Below are 18,360 nucleotides of genomic sequence, written 5' to 3'. Positions count from 1 at the left end.
TGATAGCTCTTTTATTAAGATGCCTTGATGGCTCTCATATTAAGGTGCATGTCATGAAAGTTGATGTCAAATTTGTATTAAAATTTAACCATAAGCGTAATAAATTTCGAAAGTTTAGATACTTCGGATTCTCAAGTGAAGCATTGTAATGACAGAAATAAAGAATTAGGCAAGGTGGGATATTAACACGGGGCATGAAATTATGTTATTAGATACGAGCATAACTGAATAATTTTAGTGAGAGCTAACATGAACACTGGAACTAAGATCAAAATAGATTTTTAATTGACTGATGTACACACATTTGCTTTGAGAAGATTATGTGCTATATACCTGAGCTTATAAACAAACCTATGTATAAAAAAAATTTTAGATTTGTTGTTAGGAATAAAATCGTTGTGCTAGTTCTAGAAAAATTGTCGCTCGATTTAAGATAAGAAAGATGATTATGAATTCTGAAAAATGAATCATAAACAATTAGGAACAAGTTTTTGACTCAATGTCGAAATAGCATGAATAAATACTATGATATAATAATCTTGAATCACGATTTTATTTTCCCAATGTTCTCCAAATGATTAAACTATTTATACATCTTTCTTTTAAGCTTCTTTATTTTAGGACAAATTTTAAATTATTTGAATTCTTAGAAAATCTGCCACATTAAAGGCATTGTCATAATTGAAATTCAAGCTTAGTATCGTTCGCGATATGAAAACAAAACATGTTTAAGAAGGAAATGAATAAAAAACACAAAGAAAAACTTACACATACAGGAAATGTATTTTAAATGTAATATTTAGCTTTTATCAAGCTTTTATATTTTGTTGTTGCTTGCAAAGTTTGCCATCTATGACAAATATATGAAAATCCAGTCTTTGTGGATACTCAATTGTTTTTAATGTTGAATGAGTTATTTCTCATAGGATCATACTTCTGTGATAGCTTATACCATTTGAGCTTGTACATTTCAATAATGTTTTTCCTGACACGTTTATTGCTTTAGTGTGTAGAGGCTGGCATTAAGGATAAAGGAGAGTGAGAATATGAATGTCGATTTTTCATGCTTGGGTATTTCTAAAGAATTTTTCGTATGTATTTTAGAAATGAAATAATACAAAATATGTACATGATTTTGAAAATGTTTATTTTTTGTTTAAAATGTGATTGAATGTTTCGAATGGAATTAAAGTACAATTGGGAATATTTTCGTAACCAAAACTGTACGGCTAGTGAAAATGCTATGTATGCACGGATGTTACCGCTTAACAGATTTTTAAAACTTGACAAGTTAAACGTTGCTTGATACCATCATTGCAGTAAAGTTATATATTTTATCGCAAAAGCTTTGTTTTTGCTGTTCTATTGCTGGTCATTTTTAATTGAAAATTCGTTACACTAATATTTAATTTACAGAATAAAGAGATATATAGAACTAGTGTATTGGGTTGAAACTGAATCATATAGAGTCTCGACAGAAAGACCTAGCTACGCTCATAATTTCGAGGGTTCTAAGCTCCACGGTTAGGCTTAGCTTTGAGATGACTATACACTATATAATTTTAAAAAAGCTTTAGCTATAAATTTAGCAAAAAAAAACAGTCAATTTAATTTCTAGAATTCATTTCAAAAACACTGGCATTTCATCATCATACTAATCTTAAACCCTCATGTACAACAAAGCCTCAAAGCTATTTACTTTTCTGTCATCTAGTTAAAAAGAAAATAATTCAAAAGACAAAAAGAAAGCATTAAAAAATGACATTTCAGTTTGTCTTTCATGATTATCATAGCAAAGTTATGAAACACATATCATTGTTTTAATGTAGAAAGTGTTATCATGAGCATGATGTGAAAAAATATTTGCATATTAAAAGCGAAGAAAACACATGTTTTCTTGCCATTTTGATTTCGTTTTGTGTTAGCAGAAAAATTCTCTGTGCATCCATTAATAAATGTTTTCTTTTTGTTTTGTGCTATGGAAAATACTAATACTTATAACGAAGAAAATAATAAGAGAATTACACAGAAGCTCTTTACTGAGCTTCGTTGCTCATTCACAACATCATGAATAGTAATGAACTGCAAATCTGCAGGTAGAAATAATCGGCAATAACTCGCTGAATCACTGCTTCCATAGGAATCTCCTTCTGTCGATGGACCCTTCAACAAATTGCCACCAGAAACATCCAGAACCGTTTAACCAGGAATAGCTCGCAGGGGTCATCTACAGAAAAACGTCCATTGGCAGATGGTGGATGGTGGATTTGTGAGGAGTAAAACCAGCTTTTGCCAACTCTGAAGAGATTCTCGTTTTCAACAGAGATAAAGTGTTGTACCCTATTAGAAATAAACTTCCCAAAAAGATGGTTTTGCATATAAGCTTATAATAATCCATTCACGATTGATTTGAATCATTAGCTCTATTTTATTGAGTTATTAACTTATCATTTAGTCTCGTATCTCAAAACTATCTCTAATTGCTTTAATGAATGAGTTTTTTTGAAACTTGCTGTTTTTGGGGCTACGTAAGATACATCGCAGGAATAATTTAAATGTTTCAGCTTCAAAAAGAGTCATTAATTTTAGTTGAAAAATTTAAATTAAATATTAATCATTGTTTCAAGCAAAATATAGATGATAAATTATATTTTAAATGACACATTTTGTAGTTTTATGATAATACAAAAAGCGGCGAATGTTTTAATTGATGACAAATTGTTTTAAATCGGATTTACATCTGTATTTACAAATTCGAAAACAACATCTAAACTATGTTCCCTCAAGAAGATACCAATCATGACTTACAGGTAAAATTCATAATAAAACATACACAAAACAAACCATGAATTTTATAAACAAATCTTCACCAAAAACTCACGAGTAAAAAATCAATCTTAGCGAACAAAAAATGAGTGAGTGACTGATTCATTCACATATTCACATTGTAAACATTTCAATTTGCCTCATATTTTTACAAGATGTATGAAAAATAATCCCTCGTCATAAAGTTTTCTGCCTTGTTATTTACACAACTTTATTATGGTTTTCTTTTGCTTTTTTATACAGACTTTTCATTCTGGTTCATAAAATATTAGATGTGATTTTAAATGATTTTTTTTTGTTCTTTTATAAACTTTGCTATCACTTACAGATTCAATTGTTTATATATTTTTGATGATTATGCCAATAATTTGATCCAAAAATCCGGCCACCGGTCTTGACTATGAACTTATATGTCGTGGGCCCTCAAATTTTTTTATTCATTGACAACATAGTGAAAAATACGTTAGATCTAGACATTATTAATATTACATTTATTTTTGTAAAGGTGCATTTTTTTTTTAAAAAAATCACAATTTAAAAATGATAGTGAAAAGTATATCCCCATACGTTTTAATAAACAATTATAAAGTCCAAGTAAACACATTCTCGCCACTTAAAGCTAAGTACAAAAAATTAGTAAATAACAGAAAAAATACCAGTAAATCCCATCGTGCATCTCATGAGTTAGCGAAAGAGACAGAAAATAAAGGTATAAAATAGAGATGCTTCGTCAAATTAAATTATCAGTTAAAAGTAAATTTTCGAGCGAAAGCACTTAATAAATTAATTATTTAGACAAATAAACACAAAAAATGTTAAAGATAATATTTCTTATAATTTGTATAATTTCAATTTCTCTCGGATGTCGACCATATGATGGCCAAACAGGAGTAGGATACATAACAGTATGCAAACCATCGGGACAGTGCTTCACAGTAGACAGTACAAGAAGAACATGTATTAATTTTATTGGAGGACCATTCCATTCAGGCAATTCTGGACGAAACACTTATCATTGCAAAGTTTTTAGCCAACAGGGCTGTAGAGGGTCATCGCATGCTGTTGGTAGCTCAAGAAGAAGTTTTCCATGGCAGGCAAAAAGTTATTCTTGTCCTTGGAAATGTTAAATTCTAAAAATTATTTTTAAAATACAGTTTTTGAAACTAATAAGATAATATTTAAATTTGAATGACTAATCATGTTTTTTTTATTAACAAATTAAGTATTCGGAAATACGTGAAATCATCACTCAATGACCTCGAGGATCCCTGATTTTTTACATTTCTATCTGTTTAAAGTGATAAGAATTTTTGCTCTATTCAGTGAGAATAATTGGAGAATACTCATTTAAATATGCTAACAATGCATGTTCATAAGTATAGTGATTGAATGCTCTTTTATATTAGGATTTAAGACAGATCAAAATCGATTTTATTCAAATATGCTCCGTGTGCTGATAAATTTTCAATTCCTAAACTTATTAAAATAATTGTAGATTTTTATATTTTTAATAATACATATTTTTTAAAAATAACGTTTTTATTCTTTAAAATGCGATGAATAAATTTGTATTTTTTTATTAAAATGAACGAAATTGTGCTGTCTAAAAATAGAATCACTTGATGACTATGCGTCACTGCGTCAGACATTGTCTCTCACATTTGAATTTCAAATGCATATATTTCAATTTAAAGAGTCTCTATATTCAGTTTAAAATTCATCATTTATCGAAGTCTGCTGTAGAACTTGACTTTCATCAGCATTTGAAGATATTTGTACAGATAAAAAAATTCTTCTCATTTTAATGCTAATTTTCTAGGCTTTACAATGTTTGTTAAATTATCCTTAAATAATTGAATCCCCATTTTAAGCTCCAATCAGCTCCAATTTTTTTATTCTGAACACTTGTGGACGACAAACATTTTAAACCTTATTTAGTGAATAAGCAATATTCCATCTCATTTGAGAAATACAATGAATATGAAAAATTTTCATATTTATGAGTATCATTCTCATTACGAGTGATTTATTTGCATCTTTTTATTTTGCTCTGGTTTGGAATCTCTAAACCTGTTTGTTATTTTTGTATGAACAATTTAGAATATCATTTTAGAAAAAGTTCCTAGAAAATAATATAAGTGATTATTGATTTTTTTCCTGAATATAAAATAAGGACATGGAAAAATTTACTTATGTCATTGAAAGGGACATCAAAGGAAATATTGGATAAACTAGAGTAATACCCCAACAAACATGTTTCAAAATATATTATTTAACGGTTTCGCGCGTTTTTATGGGGATTTATAGTAGCAAAATTACTCAGATCTGAAACTAAGGTGATGTACAGCTATGGCCAGGGATTGAAAGACATTTTTGTAAAAGAATGCCAATATTTCTATCTGAATTGCAATCGTAATACCATGTTAGTATTTTTATTAATACTAAGTTATTGTCCATCAAGTTGTAATAAATACGATTTAGGTTTAAAAAAATCTAATCAATCTCAATAAATATGTAAATTTATTGAAAAATTCTAATTTTTATAAACTTAAACTGTTCTTATTTCTCTATCAAATTCATTATACAATGAAGTAAATAAATCGTCAATAGCTCATTTTTCAGCTTCATTATCCTAAAATTCTGCTTGGTAATCCCACCAAAACTAACGAGAAACAAATTGCTTTAAAAAAGTTTCTTTCATCTGCTACTTTATTGTATGAAAAAATAAATGTAGTAAACAAAATGTTGAATAAAATTTTTCGAACAACGAACAGAATTTAGATAGATTTAAATAGATGAGTGAAGTATTAACAAATTGTATCAGGTCAGATGAGCTGATGATCAACATAAGTTGAAGAGCTTTTGACAGGACTTTTATTGTTCATGCTGTAGTAGCAAATTTGTTTTTGAATTATTAATTGAAATATACATAAAATGTTGGTAATGTAAAAAGTTTGTTAAATAGTTGATAATTTTTTAGAGTTTATGCTTTGCTAAAAGACTCATGCAATTCATAGCATACTTAAATTGACCTTATTCTGTACAAAAAAAACTAGAGCAAAATTTTATGATGGAAAAGTTTTTATGTAACTGAAAATGATTGATTTATTTCCAATAAAAGATTCGAAAACTTAAAAGTTTCAAGTTAAGAATCTGGATTTAAAATAGCAAAATATCTTAAAAAATCAATAGTTTTCAAGTGTATTGAAAAGATTTAAAACGAGTAATATAAATTTGCATTGTAATTGTTTTGAAATGAGCAATAAGTAAATGAGAGAGAAATTCATTTTGTTAAGGCAAGAAACAGGGCTTAAATAAAAAAAATTCTTATGAATTAATGTCCATCGATTACAAAGAAATGCTAATTAGGTTTCCAAATGTTGAAACTTTACCTCGAAATCTAGAAACGAAATGTACGAAAAAAAAGATTCAAAATAATGTTAATTCCTAAAAGGCAAAATTTGTCCTCAATCAAGATTTACTTTGAAAAGCATTTTCTTTTATCAATAATGAAGACATCATGAAGTTTTCAATTTGCTTGTTTGAAAAATATCATTAGTTAAGATACTTCGTTAATGCTGATTCATTAATCAAATACATCAAGGAAGAAAGGCACTTTAATAATGAAAAATTCATATAGTCAATTGATATAGATCGTGACAGACGGAAATGCATTTATCCATGGAAAAAATGATTTCAAATCTTAAGAATTTTGGATAAAGGTTTTAAAAAATAAACAGGATTAACTAAATTGAAACCTTTTTTAAAGTGAGTCTTTTTTTAATGAGAGTAAAGTTATGTCTGTGCTATAGCGAAAAGTTTGTGCTTAGAATTCTACACCATAATTGAAGAACAGATTCGTTAATGTTTTAGACATTTTCGAGAAAACAGCTAAATAAGCTTTTTCTAAGCAAGATAAAAAAACAAGAAATCTTAAAGACTTTAAATTTGTGCATTCATATCGTGTTGAGCAGAAGAGCTCTTTTGATTTTGAGCATGTAAGGAACAGCAGCAAAAAAATTCTGTTTCGTACAAAGTTTACAATAAATTTTGAAAAATTTAAGCATTATTAAAAAATTAAGTAATATTTCAAAGCTGAATAATACTGAATTTAAACTTGAACAGAATTCTATTCGTCGAGCTTTAAATCCTCATTAAATACTAAGCCGTATTATTTAAGTAAAAGAAAAACATTAAAGACACAAAACTTGTACATAGTCAATAAAATCAATTCAAATTAAAAAACGTTCATGCTATTCATTGTTAAATTGCTTCATCCAATATCACGTAATAAAAAATTAACGAACCGCAATCAAAGGACAAAAGCGCTAAGACTACAAATATTTTCTAAAAGAAATATATAATTGGACAAAAAAAGGGGTTGAGGAACCAGTTCATAAAATTTTCACTCAGAAAAACTGTCACGCGCAAAGCTCATGAATTTTTCAAGCATGTATACTTCTAGGTTAAAGAATGTAAAGTTAGTTTTAAAACCTTTTCCCGACTCATCTATCGCCACTATATTGTGAATAAGCATGACATAAGGAAAAAACGAAATGTCGTGTCGATGCACAATGATGATTTTACTTTATGAAATTGTCGTTGCTGCCGTCAATGACGCTGAAAATTTGAAATAGCAACACAAAAAGTATTACATCGTTCGTCCTAAATTATTGCCTTTAACTTTCTTTTTATTTCATTCATTCAAGTTAGGATTTTCATTTCATTTCTTAATGCAAGGATGATGATGATGATGTTAGGGTGATGTGATACGTTAGGATTAGTAATACTTTGTGTGCACAATTTCCATTATTGAAAATTAAATTTGAAAGAAATGATAACAGAAAAAGCCAGAAAGGGATAGATGAAATAAGAGGGGTAAATGCGGCAACAAATGAGACAACAGATTTCTAAATTGAGTTTTGAGAACTTCAATTTATTTTTGCTTCTTCCATTTATTTTATTTGTTGTGTCAATGTATTTTTTTCTTCTCTAAACTACCATGTGCGAATGAAAATTCTACATACACAAAATGTCGATTTATTTTGTAGGAAAAACAATAAAAAAGCTCTAAATGACATCTAAATCTGTTCTTCTAAGTTGGAAGTGAAGTTAGAACGAGTGACAAACACTAGGGATTTATTTCTAGTATTAAATTTAATATTGATTAATCTCTCGATTAAATCCTTTGAAATTTGTGTGATTTTATTGCCGAAAGAAGTTCATCTGTTTTAAGAGACATATCTCATTCATCGTCCTATACATGTTTTGTTTGGATTTGTAGTAAATGTGATGAATGTCGCATTTTATGATGATATATTTGTTTCAACGGAAATATAGTTCAAATCCATAACGATTATCTGTCTGGATGACTGAACTGATGAATGGTGCGTGAGATCTCGTCCGTCAGACATCATAAAGGGCTCTAGTTCGAACAATTCTCGTGACCAAAACTGAGATCGAGAAAGAGACCGGCTCTCGTCTAGAGTTCAATAAACTGGCTACAAAAATTTTAGTTTCTATAAACTCTACTATATAATGCATCTTAAACTTCATGATAAATTATTTACAGCACATGGCAAAGCAAAATTCATTCTCAAAAATAAATTACAGTTTAAAATTAGCAAAGATTTAATTGCAAGTTTCAATTACAAAGTGCACATAACTAATTTTTTATATTTTAAACTACCATTTCCACTTCACAAAAGAAGAAAGAAGCAGTCGAGTAAATTTATAGAGCAACGTTTCAAAACTTTTTCTCATAAAATAATTTATTTTATTGAGCTTATTTCCTTATTTTATATGAAATCTCTCATCCAGAAGAATGAACAATGAAAGCAAAGCTGAACATAGGAACAAATTCTTAATAAAAGTAGACTTAAAATGTTTCTTGAAGCGTTTATTAAATTGAAATTGAGCTAAGTAAATGAAATGAATTAATTGAGTTCAAATCAGTTTAAAATCTACAGTCTATTATTGTTTTAATTTAAACAAAATAAATGAACAAGTCTTCATTTCCACTTAATAAAAAAGTAATTCCTTTAACAACTGTACCTAATAAAACCCCAATCTCAATTCAATAATAAATAAATTTTTTATCTTAATTCTCCTAATCAAACTCAAACACAGCATGCAATTGAATTTTTAAAAAATTCACTCACAGCAACCATTTACCTCACAATCATTATTTTCCGATCTAAATTGAAAATTGTTATCAACACCGCAGTTAAAATGTCCGAAATTTCAAGTTCAAGACCTTCAGCAAATAAAATGACTGTAAGACCGTCTATTAATAAATCATTTACACAAAGGGAAGATAAGAAAGTAGCTGAAGAAGAGCGAATGGATGCAGTCTTTCAAAATAATTTTCATATTGTGACTGCATTACTTCCAACAGTTACATTTAGATGTAAGATTTGCTATTTAATATTTATTGCATTTATCTGAAATAGCTTGAAGTCGACTCGACTCCATTTAAAATCCAAGTCGACGTTGAGTTCTGATCTGAATTTAAGAAAAAAATATTTCGTTCATTTAGATGCAGAGAACGTCCGTATGTGGGTAACTAAATTACTGGATCCAACGATCAATAAGAAAGTACGAAACTCTTATGTCGCATTTCTTGCCTTTCAAATGCAAAATATGAAAATATCTGAGCCATTTATTGAATTGCCTCCTAAGGTTTTGGAAGAACCTACTAAGATGATGAATGTATGTATGAATGCAATTGATTATATTCATGTAGAGATAAAAATTTATGATATATTTTTATGCTCTGGTCATAATCTAGGAGGTTTAACTGCACAAAAAAATCTGTTAATCATTTCCACTTTCTCTGCAGGCTGCAAAATGGAAAACAATTATGCAAGATGCTGACAAAAACTACGAAGAACGTTTAAGGGACACGATTTCTACTCAAACTTTAGTTAATTTTCGTCGAGATTTTCAAACTCCGATAAATTTTCTTGATGATCAGCCAACGCCATTGAATGGAATAATTGTGTACGGAGGATGCTTTAGCAATCACTTTGCCAATTAATGATTTTTTTTTTCAACTTAACCGTTTGCATATATTTTGACCTGTGCCTGAATTTTTTATCTCAATATTAACCACCATCAATAAATTAAAAAGTATCCATTTGTATCATCAAATCCCTTTTAAATACCTGTAATCATCAACAATTGATAAACTGATCAGAAAACATTCGGCAATAAATGCGAATCATGAATTTATAATGGCTCATGTGGAATTAAATTCAAGTAATTGACCCAAATTGTTCATCAATTTAATATCCATGCTGTCAACAATGTCATTTTACATTTCAATTGTCAGTAATCCAGAGATAAAATTGGCACCTTAATTACTTCATTTTTAGTCATCGGTTTATATTCACTTCGAAAAAAAAAAATTCAACTTGCTTAAAGTTGTGAAATCACGTACAAAAGTAGATCATAAATCAAAAAACTTCATTTTTTCTATCTTATATCCAGTAAAACTTTCACAAAATCTTCTTCATTCTTATCTTTTACTTACTGTAAGATCACTCATGAGATAAATGATCAGTTCATTAAACAGTAAGACACATGTGAGATATGTTACAGGAGATAAAAATAAAACACAATGACAAGCGACATTTATATTTTGAAGAACGGCACACGACAAATTAACTTAATAGCATGTGGGAATTTATGTATGAAAATGAAGAATGAACTGAAGTTCTTGTAGGGTGACCAGATATTTCCTCAAAATATTGGGTCACTTTTTGAAAAAGACGTGGCATATTGTGACACATTACAATAGATTTTATGTCTCGTTTATAAAATGTATTGAGTCTCAGGATTGATCCTACAATTACACACAACTAAAAATTGAATTTTATTCACGAAAATGCGTCTTATTTCAATAAATTTCAATTTTTCACAAAAGTACTTCAGTATCTTCAACTTTTTTATCTCATGAATTATGACTTAATCTTTAAAGAAAATTAGCTGTTTAAAAATTCATGAAAAAATTTGAGGAAAAAAAATGTGAAAAAATTGTCATTTTATTTTTATTACAGTATAAGAATTTCATACCTTATAAATGTTCTGTATAAGTAGGTGGTAATAATTTATGTGTATACACCTTGTACTTTTCTTTTAATATTCTTCTTTGAGCATAAAAAGAAAGAATAAAAGATTGCGTCTCATTAGCTTCACATAAACTCTCTGTGGTATGTTGGAAAGAAAATATTACGAATTGAGCAAATGGTAAGGTGGTAATCTGATTTTCTCAAAATGTCGGTACACTTTTGAAATAAATTGGCATTTTTTTAGCTTTTTAATTAAAGAGGTTTTTATGGACAAATTGAATCTGAATATTCAAAGAACTTACCTTAATTTTAAAACTAATATCTTGGATTTTGTTAAGAAAAACAGTCCTGCATTTTGTATGCACCTAATAGTTCGCCCAAGGCTGCAGACCTTTCTTTTGTTGTGCATTCTTGATCTCATACAATATCTAGATGTTTTTTTTTCAATTGATTCGGGCTTGAGACCGAATTTCATTAAAACTGTTCTGGGACCTGATTCGATCATTTCCACGTTTTCTGGTATATTTTAAGTCATAAATACATACCCAATTTAATCATTATTTACTACCTCATACACGCTATAAAAATTTTTATCGTTGAAAAATTTGTCATTAATTCCGCATTGTTTTTCTCACTAACAAATTTAATATTTCAAGAGTGAGCAGTTTTATGCTTCGAATATTATTCGACTTTAATAATTTATCACACATTAATCATTAAGTTATTATTTCAACTTTTTTTATTAATGTTTTAAGGTTTTTGGCTTTTAATGATACATAAAATTTTTTCTTTGTGTTTTACTTACTTACTTCCTTGGCGCACGGGGGCCCATTGCCGCATTCAGAATTCTTCGAAAGCTGGATCTGTCTTTAGACAACTTCTGCCAGTTTCTAATTCCCAGCACTTTTGCATCGTTGCTCACACAGCAATCCCATGAGCTCTTTGGCCTACCTCGAGATCTCTTTCCATCCAGAAAGTTACCAGTTGTGTTTTGCTTATTAAAATAAGTTCCAATGAAAATTGCTCTGCAGCGCCGTGACATTTAGTCTAGAATGTTTTGCATATGATCAATTCAGAAGTTTTTTTTTACTTGAATTCAATATATTTATCCAAATTTGAATATAAGTACTACTAAAATTCTAAGCTAATAATAAGTTGCTTTCTTGAAGTTAATTTCAATTTCTAAAGGAAGTTAGCACAAAAAAATATAAAGAAACAAGAACAATTCAAAGGAAAAGCCCAAATTGGTATACTTTTCTCATTAAGTATTCAGCATTGTTCAGTGCTTTTTGGATAGCAACAATCACGCCTATCCATTAATAAACGAAAAAATAAAAGTCATGGAATGAAAAAGCCCCATGAATTCATTTATTCAATCTACACATAAATCAGTAATTTATAAATATTAAAGTGAAAATCGACATTTTCATCATACACCACAATCACACTCATGCAATTGAGTTAAATTTAGCTCTCAATTTCGAAATCAATAAATGCAATAAAATGTGAAAAGTTTAGAAATTAAAAAGCATTACTATCGATCACGCATTTCAAATAAATATTGAAAGCAAATTTTGGATGTAGGTTATTAACCGGATAGGTTATTTGATGCCTGGTGTTGAATTTTCGATCGATCGATCGACTTGTTTTATTCGGGTTAGTAATAAAAGTATTTTTTACACATGCAGCTTATCTCGGAATTCTAAAAATAATGTTTACTAAATTATACATAGTTTGGCGAAAAGGCATAAACTGTTGAGTCCATTTGTTAATTCAAATGTCTAATTAGTAATCACCAATAAAAACTAAATAAATAAACAAATCTATAAAATTTACTTTTATTCGAAAATGTACCCAACAATTTATATAAATTAATACAATTACCTAATTAACCTTTATTTTTATTCAAAGAACAAGTTAGGAGGCGATCACATATTTCGTTAGTTTTTTAAGAGTAACGAAAAGTCCCCGAATTTTAACTTAACAAGTGAAATTCTCAGCATGATTCTAGAAATCCTTCAAATTAGAAACAGAATTGTATGTTTTGACAGTGGTTTTGAATTATTCTCTGTAAAAACTTTTCATTTATTCATATTAATTCTCATATCAAAACATTGCATCGAACTTTCTATGCTCTGGGAAAACTGGTCAAAATGAAGTAAAAACTTTTTTGTGATACTTTTTACAAGCATTTTCAGAAGTTTGACTCTGAAGGGTTGTTGAGAAACACACAAAAGTTTGAGTCTTCTTTTGGTCGTATCCTAGTAAAAAATTGCGAAAAAAAATATTAATGTCAAGAGCGTAAAGAGGAAGTAAAATTTATTTTTTTGCTTAATAAACTATGGGGTTTTGGAAGTACTTAACTTGTATAGAAACTTAAGATGAGCATACTTTATAGAATTTTGAGTACACTGAGATAGAAAGTATAGAAATTTAAGATGAAAATACTTTATAGAATTATAGATAGAGGATAAATTTTTTTAGAATTTCAAATTTTTTTCAAGTTTAAAAATCAATATTTATTCATAGCCAAACCTCGTATGCTCAGTTGAATATGCTCACATATACTCAGTAGAGTGAATCCCCATAGAAGCCCGGGTAATCGTTAAATTAAAATCTTTCCACCTTGTTTGGTGAGGTATTATTATGCTAATTTAATTAATAATATCCCAATTGGATTCTCTGAAAGAAAAAATGCAAAAAAACATTTGATAATGTGTTTTTCATCCATCAACAGAAAGCTACATCATGTATATCGTCTATAGAGAATATAATATCTTTTGTTGCTCTTCTTTTATCTATATTTAACTATGTCATTTTTGTTTCATTACTCAGGTGTGGTTCAATTGTTTAAGTCTTACTCAATCAACGTCTACCCTTAAGTGTTTTGAGGTTTTTATGGTTATGGTTTGCATAAAATTAAGTTTGATTATATGAAAATAAATTACCATTTTTGAATTCGTGAATTGTTGATGAAATTTTTTATTTAGAATCGAAATTGTTTGCTGAAAAATGTCGTAATGGAGAATACATTCACTTCTTATTTGTACAATAAACATCAATACATGGCATTTTATCCATAATTGAATACCAATAATTTATTGCATTTTTCCGTTTAATGTCGCTATTTCATTTTTATTGATTTTCATTTCAATATCACCAATACAACAAGCCCTTAAGTACACAAACCATTTTAATAATGAATGAAGATAATCGTCACAAAGCCTGATAATAATTTTTTTAAGTGCTTCTATTCATTATATGGCTACTAAAGACATATGAAGCTATACGAGCGATATCAATAGAACTAATTTTCATTATATAATACCCATATCCTTACGTAGTATTATTTGTTGACATCTAAAGCGAGGCTAATATTAAATGGCATGAAATTAATTTAAATAAGGTTTTAAACCAGTTAGATTTGAGGATCGTAGATTTTAATTTCCAAAATTTCAAGAAATTTCAGATTCTCCCAATACCACATTAAAATAAAATTTAATTTTTCTAGCATCATAGTTGGTTGTTTTGCAGCAAAACCTAAAGTAAAATTCAAATGAATCCAAAATAAATTATTCGGAACATTAAGTCAGTTATGAACTCTTCATTTATTCATAACAACATAAAAATAATTTGACTAATGCTGATTGTGGTTGTACTGATTATTTTAATATAATGAGTTTTGTTTAATTTTTTAACCATAATTTGATTGGAACTTAATAAGTGAACGGACATTTACGGTCATAAATGATTTTTGCTACAAATGATTGCTCGGACCGAAAAACGAACTCATAATTAGTACATCCTTCCTTATTTGGCCACGATAATTAACAATGTGCCACAGAATCAAATGAAAATATGACAACTTCGTTTTCAACTCAGTACACTATATATGCAATCAAGCACTGTGAATGCAAATGAGCAAACATATCTTCCCATTTATTCTTACATTTTCTCCTTCGTGATTATTTGTGTGATGTTGTTGCCTTCTCAATTTGATTTGAGAACTCACTTACTTCCTCTTTTCCATTTTGCTACTTCGGTTCTTATATTCGTTTAGATGCAAATATAAAATGTAAGGAAATTGAAGAGTAAAGTGTTTTATGTAAATTTAATTTTAAAGCGCATCGATTTTTATGAAAAGAGTTTTTATGTGACACAAAGAAAATTCTTACTTCCAATTTTTCCTTCTTTGTACCATAAGCTTTTCTTTAAGTTGTTAACTAAATCTATGTAAATCCATGCTTATTTTGCATTTATGCTGAAATACATTCGTTGAAAGTTACTTTAACATTTAAATACCTGGTTTCGTTTTATTTATTTTTTATATGATAAAAGAAAAAGAAAATCAAAACGAATGCAGAATTAGTTTAAAAGTTTTAGAATAGATATTTATTTTATTTTGAGTTTATACTTTATAGAACTTCTCCTTTCTTAATTTGAAAGCCATAAATCCATTCTTTTCGAAAAAAAAAATATTCTACTCAAATAGCTCTAACCGGTTTTTATAGAAGAAATTATATCATAAAATGAATAGTTTTGATTATACATAATTAATCTAGGTTAAGGTTCAAAGTTTGGCAAACCACCACTCGATAGTGTGACATATGATAAATTTGTCGAAAGAAATAAGTTTAACCAGTGTGGGCGTAGTTAAAAAACGATGTAAACAGCAAATGAAAAGTTAATGTCCAGTTGATGTCTAGTTATAACGTATTTATGTCCACTCGGATAGACTATCGGACATAACAATTCAATAATTTATTTTTCTTTAAAAATTTCACCTGTCAATAGTCAAGATGATTCAAGTGAGGTCAAAGTCAATCGATTCTATTTGAATGCATTTAGAATGAGAATATGGAAATCAAAAACTCATTTTTCCATTTTCCTGAAATAAAAGAATATCAATATTGAATTATAATAAGTAAATTTTACTTGTGTATTCGGAAGTGAATAGGGTTGGATTTCAATTGGTTTGAAAATTTGTTTCTATATCAAATTTATTTATTTACAATTTTCTCTTAAGAAAAAAGGTTGGAAAAAGGTTTTTTATTCGTAAAATATTTTTCAAATTATGTGGCTGGCTGATGGGGAAATGAAAGGAAATTAAAATTGGGTAAGGGTTCGTGATGTTTCAGAAAAAAAAAACTTATTTCAAAGTAGAATATGAGTTGCTGTTAAAATTCAATTTTCTTGAATAATTTAGTTTTTATAAATCTTTACAGATCCAAAAAATTTTGTACAAACTATTGCTGATTTTGAAAAATTTGTATTCATTAGAGAGTAAATAGTTGTGTATATTTAGGCGTTTTTTAAAGTCGCATCCATTTGATTTCTCTAACTAGAAGACCTGCAGCGGAGCATTCTTTATACGCATCGCTCGGGTTGTCTTCCTCTATTTTCAAATATTTTGAAAATAAATGTTTCTTATTAAAAAATCTCTTTCCAAGTTTCTTAAATCTTTCCTTTTTAGATTGAGCTTTAGATCAACTTTAGATTTGAATTTCTTCAAAAAGGGTTGAGCATAAAAAGAAAAATAAAAGTTGACTTTTTGCTGTGTTTGCAATTTTCAAAGAAATAAGTATAAAGCAAAACTTGAGAATCTTACACATTCCAAAACAAAAATTTTCTGTGTTTCTTATAAATTTGCAATTCGTTTAATATTAGAAACAAGCTGAAAATAGCTAATAAAATGTGTGCAAAAGTAGGGAGAGTAAAAATTTTCAGATTTTAGAAAATAGAATCGTAACAATTATTTGAAAGTAAAGCTAAATCCCGATCATGAATATATAATACTTTTTGAAAAATAATATTTCTGATTCAAATATTAATTTGTTTTTTGACATTGAATCTAAAGAATTTTCTCGTATTCACCTTGAAATTTGAATAAAAGTTATTTAAAAATACTATTTTAACTTTTTTTTCCAATTAGTAAAATTGCCATTAATATTTTAGGAAGTCATGTTGCAGACATTTAAATATAATTACACCTGTTTGTTTTGTCTCAAATGACTCAGAATTCACCAACCTGTTGGGAATATTCATACAAATTATACGAAAATTATAATGCAATTAGATCACAACTGATATGCTAATTACAAGGGATTGGCTCGACAACGTGAAATTCAAATTAGACTTAAATAGAATAAAATTTTGTCGGATGGGAGGAATGGAAATGATGATTACATTTGAGAAAGGAATACCATGATGATCTCATCTGATTGTTATTGTTATTAGGTGTTTTTACACATCTTTATTATCTCCATTTACGAAGATGTCTGCGAGGAAGTGACCAGCTAGTTAAAAATTCAGTTTTGGGACTCTGATAGGTTTAATATTCAAGACGTTTCTGAATATTACAAGTCCAAAATCCGGTATCAGGCTGACGTGTTCAAGTATGGTGCGGAAATAAACCGAATTTAGTACCAAGTCAGAACCACGTAAGCTTAGGATTGAGTTTTCGATTGATTAACTGATTTTTAAATGCGTATAAATAAAATGAGACATTTTCGAATTCATATTTTCTCCTTGTACTCGGTTCACAAGTTATTCTCAGTCATTAAAATTAAAATACAAACTTTCGTATGAGTCCGTTTCAGCAAGTTATTGGTTTTGTAAATATTTGAGTATTTTTAAATGAATATGAGACATATGATGAAAGGTTTTGACCGAGAAAATTTAATAGACAATGTCAGATGATTCAATAATCATTGTAAAATCTGATACATTGTGAGTCTACGTATTCTTTACAAGATATCTTGCATGCCTATTTTATTTACACGCAATTGGGATCTATTTTTTGGTGAATTTCTGCATAAAATTGAAAAGGACTCTACAAAATTTAAATATTTACTACGAACCATATGAATTTTATATTTCAATAATGTCAACAACAGAATTTTATCAAGAACATCTAATCTTCTAATTAAATTTATACAGAAGAGAATGTAGAAAAAATTCCATTTGCCAAAGATTTTAAAGAACTGATAAGTATATTCAAAAATGTATTTACATTTAAGCATTTCTAAGCATATACTCAGCTTTAAATGTATAGCAACGAATGTTATTTTTGTTGATCTTCGAAAATACCTTCGAGTCTTATGACTAGCTAAACGACATTCAATATTTTCATGTTGAAGCTTCCGTTTATTGCAGGTTGTAATTTCAAAAGTAAAATAACTCTTTCAATATTTTATTTCTGTCATAGAATTGCATGTTCTTTATAATCTTGAGCCAACCTTAAAATCAACTAGACATTATTTGTTTGCATTGCGAACAATTTGTTTCCTTTATGTTTTTCCTTTTAAATGGAAGTTCAAAATGACTTGAAATTCGGAACATCACTAGCTTTTAAGTCAAGACAAACCTCAATTAAATAAGCTGATATTAGGTTGAATTTCCGTTCAGTCACTGTTCCTGAATATGGGGCTATTGTGTATCGAAGAATTTATAAAGAGACACG

The 18,360-nt window shown here is 28.4% G+C and overlaps 2 protein-coding genes across 5 annotated transcripts in view; both read left to right on the top strand.

Moving 5' to 3' along the window:
• Positions 1 to 18,360, top strand: part of LOC139096228 (small conductance calcium-activated potassium channel protein-like) — a 111,310-nt gene that overhangs the window by 10,667 nt on the left and 82,283 nt on the right. The gene's annotated exons all lie outside the window — the stretch shown is intronic.
• Positions 9,058 to 9,865, top strand: LOC139095782 (uncharacterized). The gene is made up of 3 exons (XM_070647250.1): positions 9,058 to 9,235; positions 9,365 to 9,537; positions 9,668 to 9,865. Exons 1-3 carry the CDS (start codon positions 9,058 to 9,060, stop codon positions 9,863 to 9,865), a joined length of 549 nt encoding a protein of 182 aa, XP_070503351.1.

Source organism: Chironomus tepperi, unplaced genomic scaffold (assembly GCF_022539635.2).
Source record: "Chironomus tepperi strain 1889 unplaced genomic scaffold, CSIRO-AGI_Ctep_v1 contig_376, whole genome shotgun sequence".
NCBI classification, from domain to species: domain Eukaryota; kingdom Metazoa; phylum Arthropoda; class Insecta; order Diptera; family Chironomidae; genus Chironomus; species Chironomus tepperi.
The sequence above is the reverse complement of the archived record's forward strand: the minus strand, read 5'-3'. Positions and strand labels throughout refer to the sequence as shown.

Bases quoted from the DNA above. Each gene is read 5' to 3' on its own strand.
- LOC139095782 (XM_070647250.1), top strand. From the start codon at position 9,058: ATGTCCGAAATTTCAAGTTCAAGACCTTCAGCAAATAAAATGACTGTA. The intron at 9,236-9,364 runs GTAAGATTTGCT...TCGTTCATTTAG, and splicing joins TCCAACAGTTACATTTAGAT to ATGCAGAGAACGTCCGTATG. The intron at 9,538-9,667 runs GTATGTATGAAT...CTTTCTCTGCAG, and splicing joins AACCTACTAAGATGATGAAT to GCTGCAAAATGGAAAACAAT.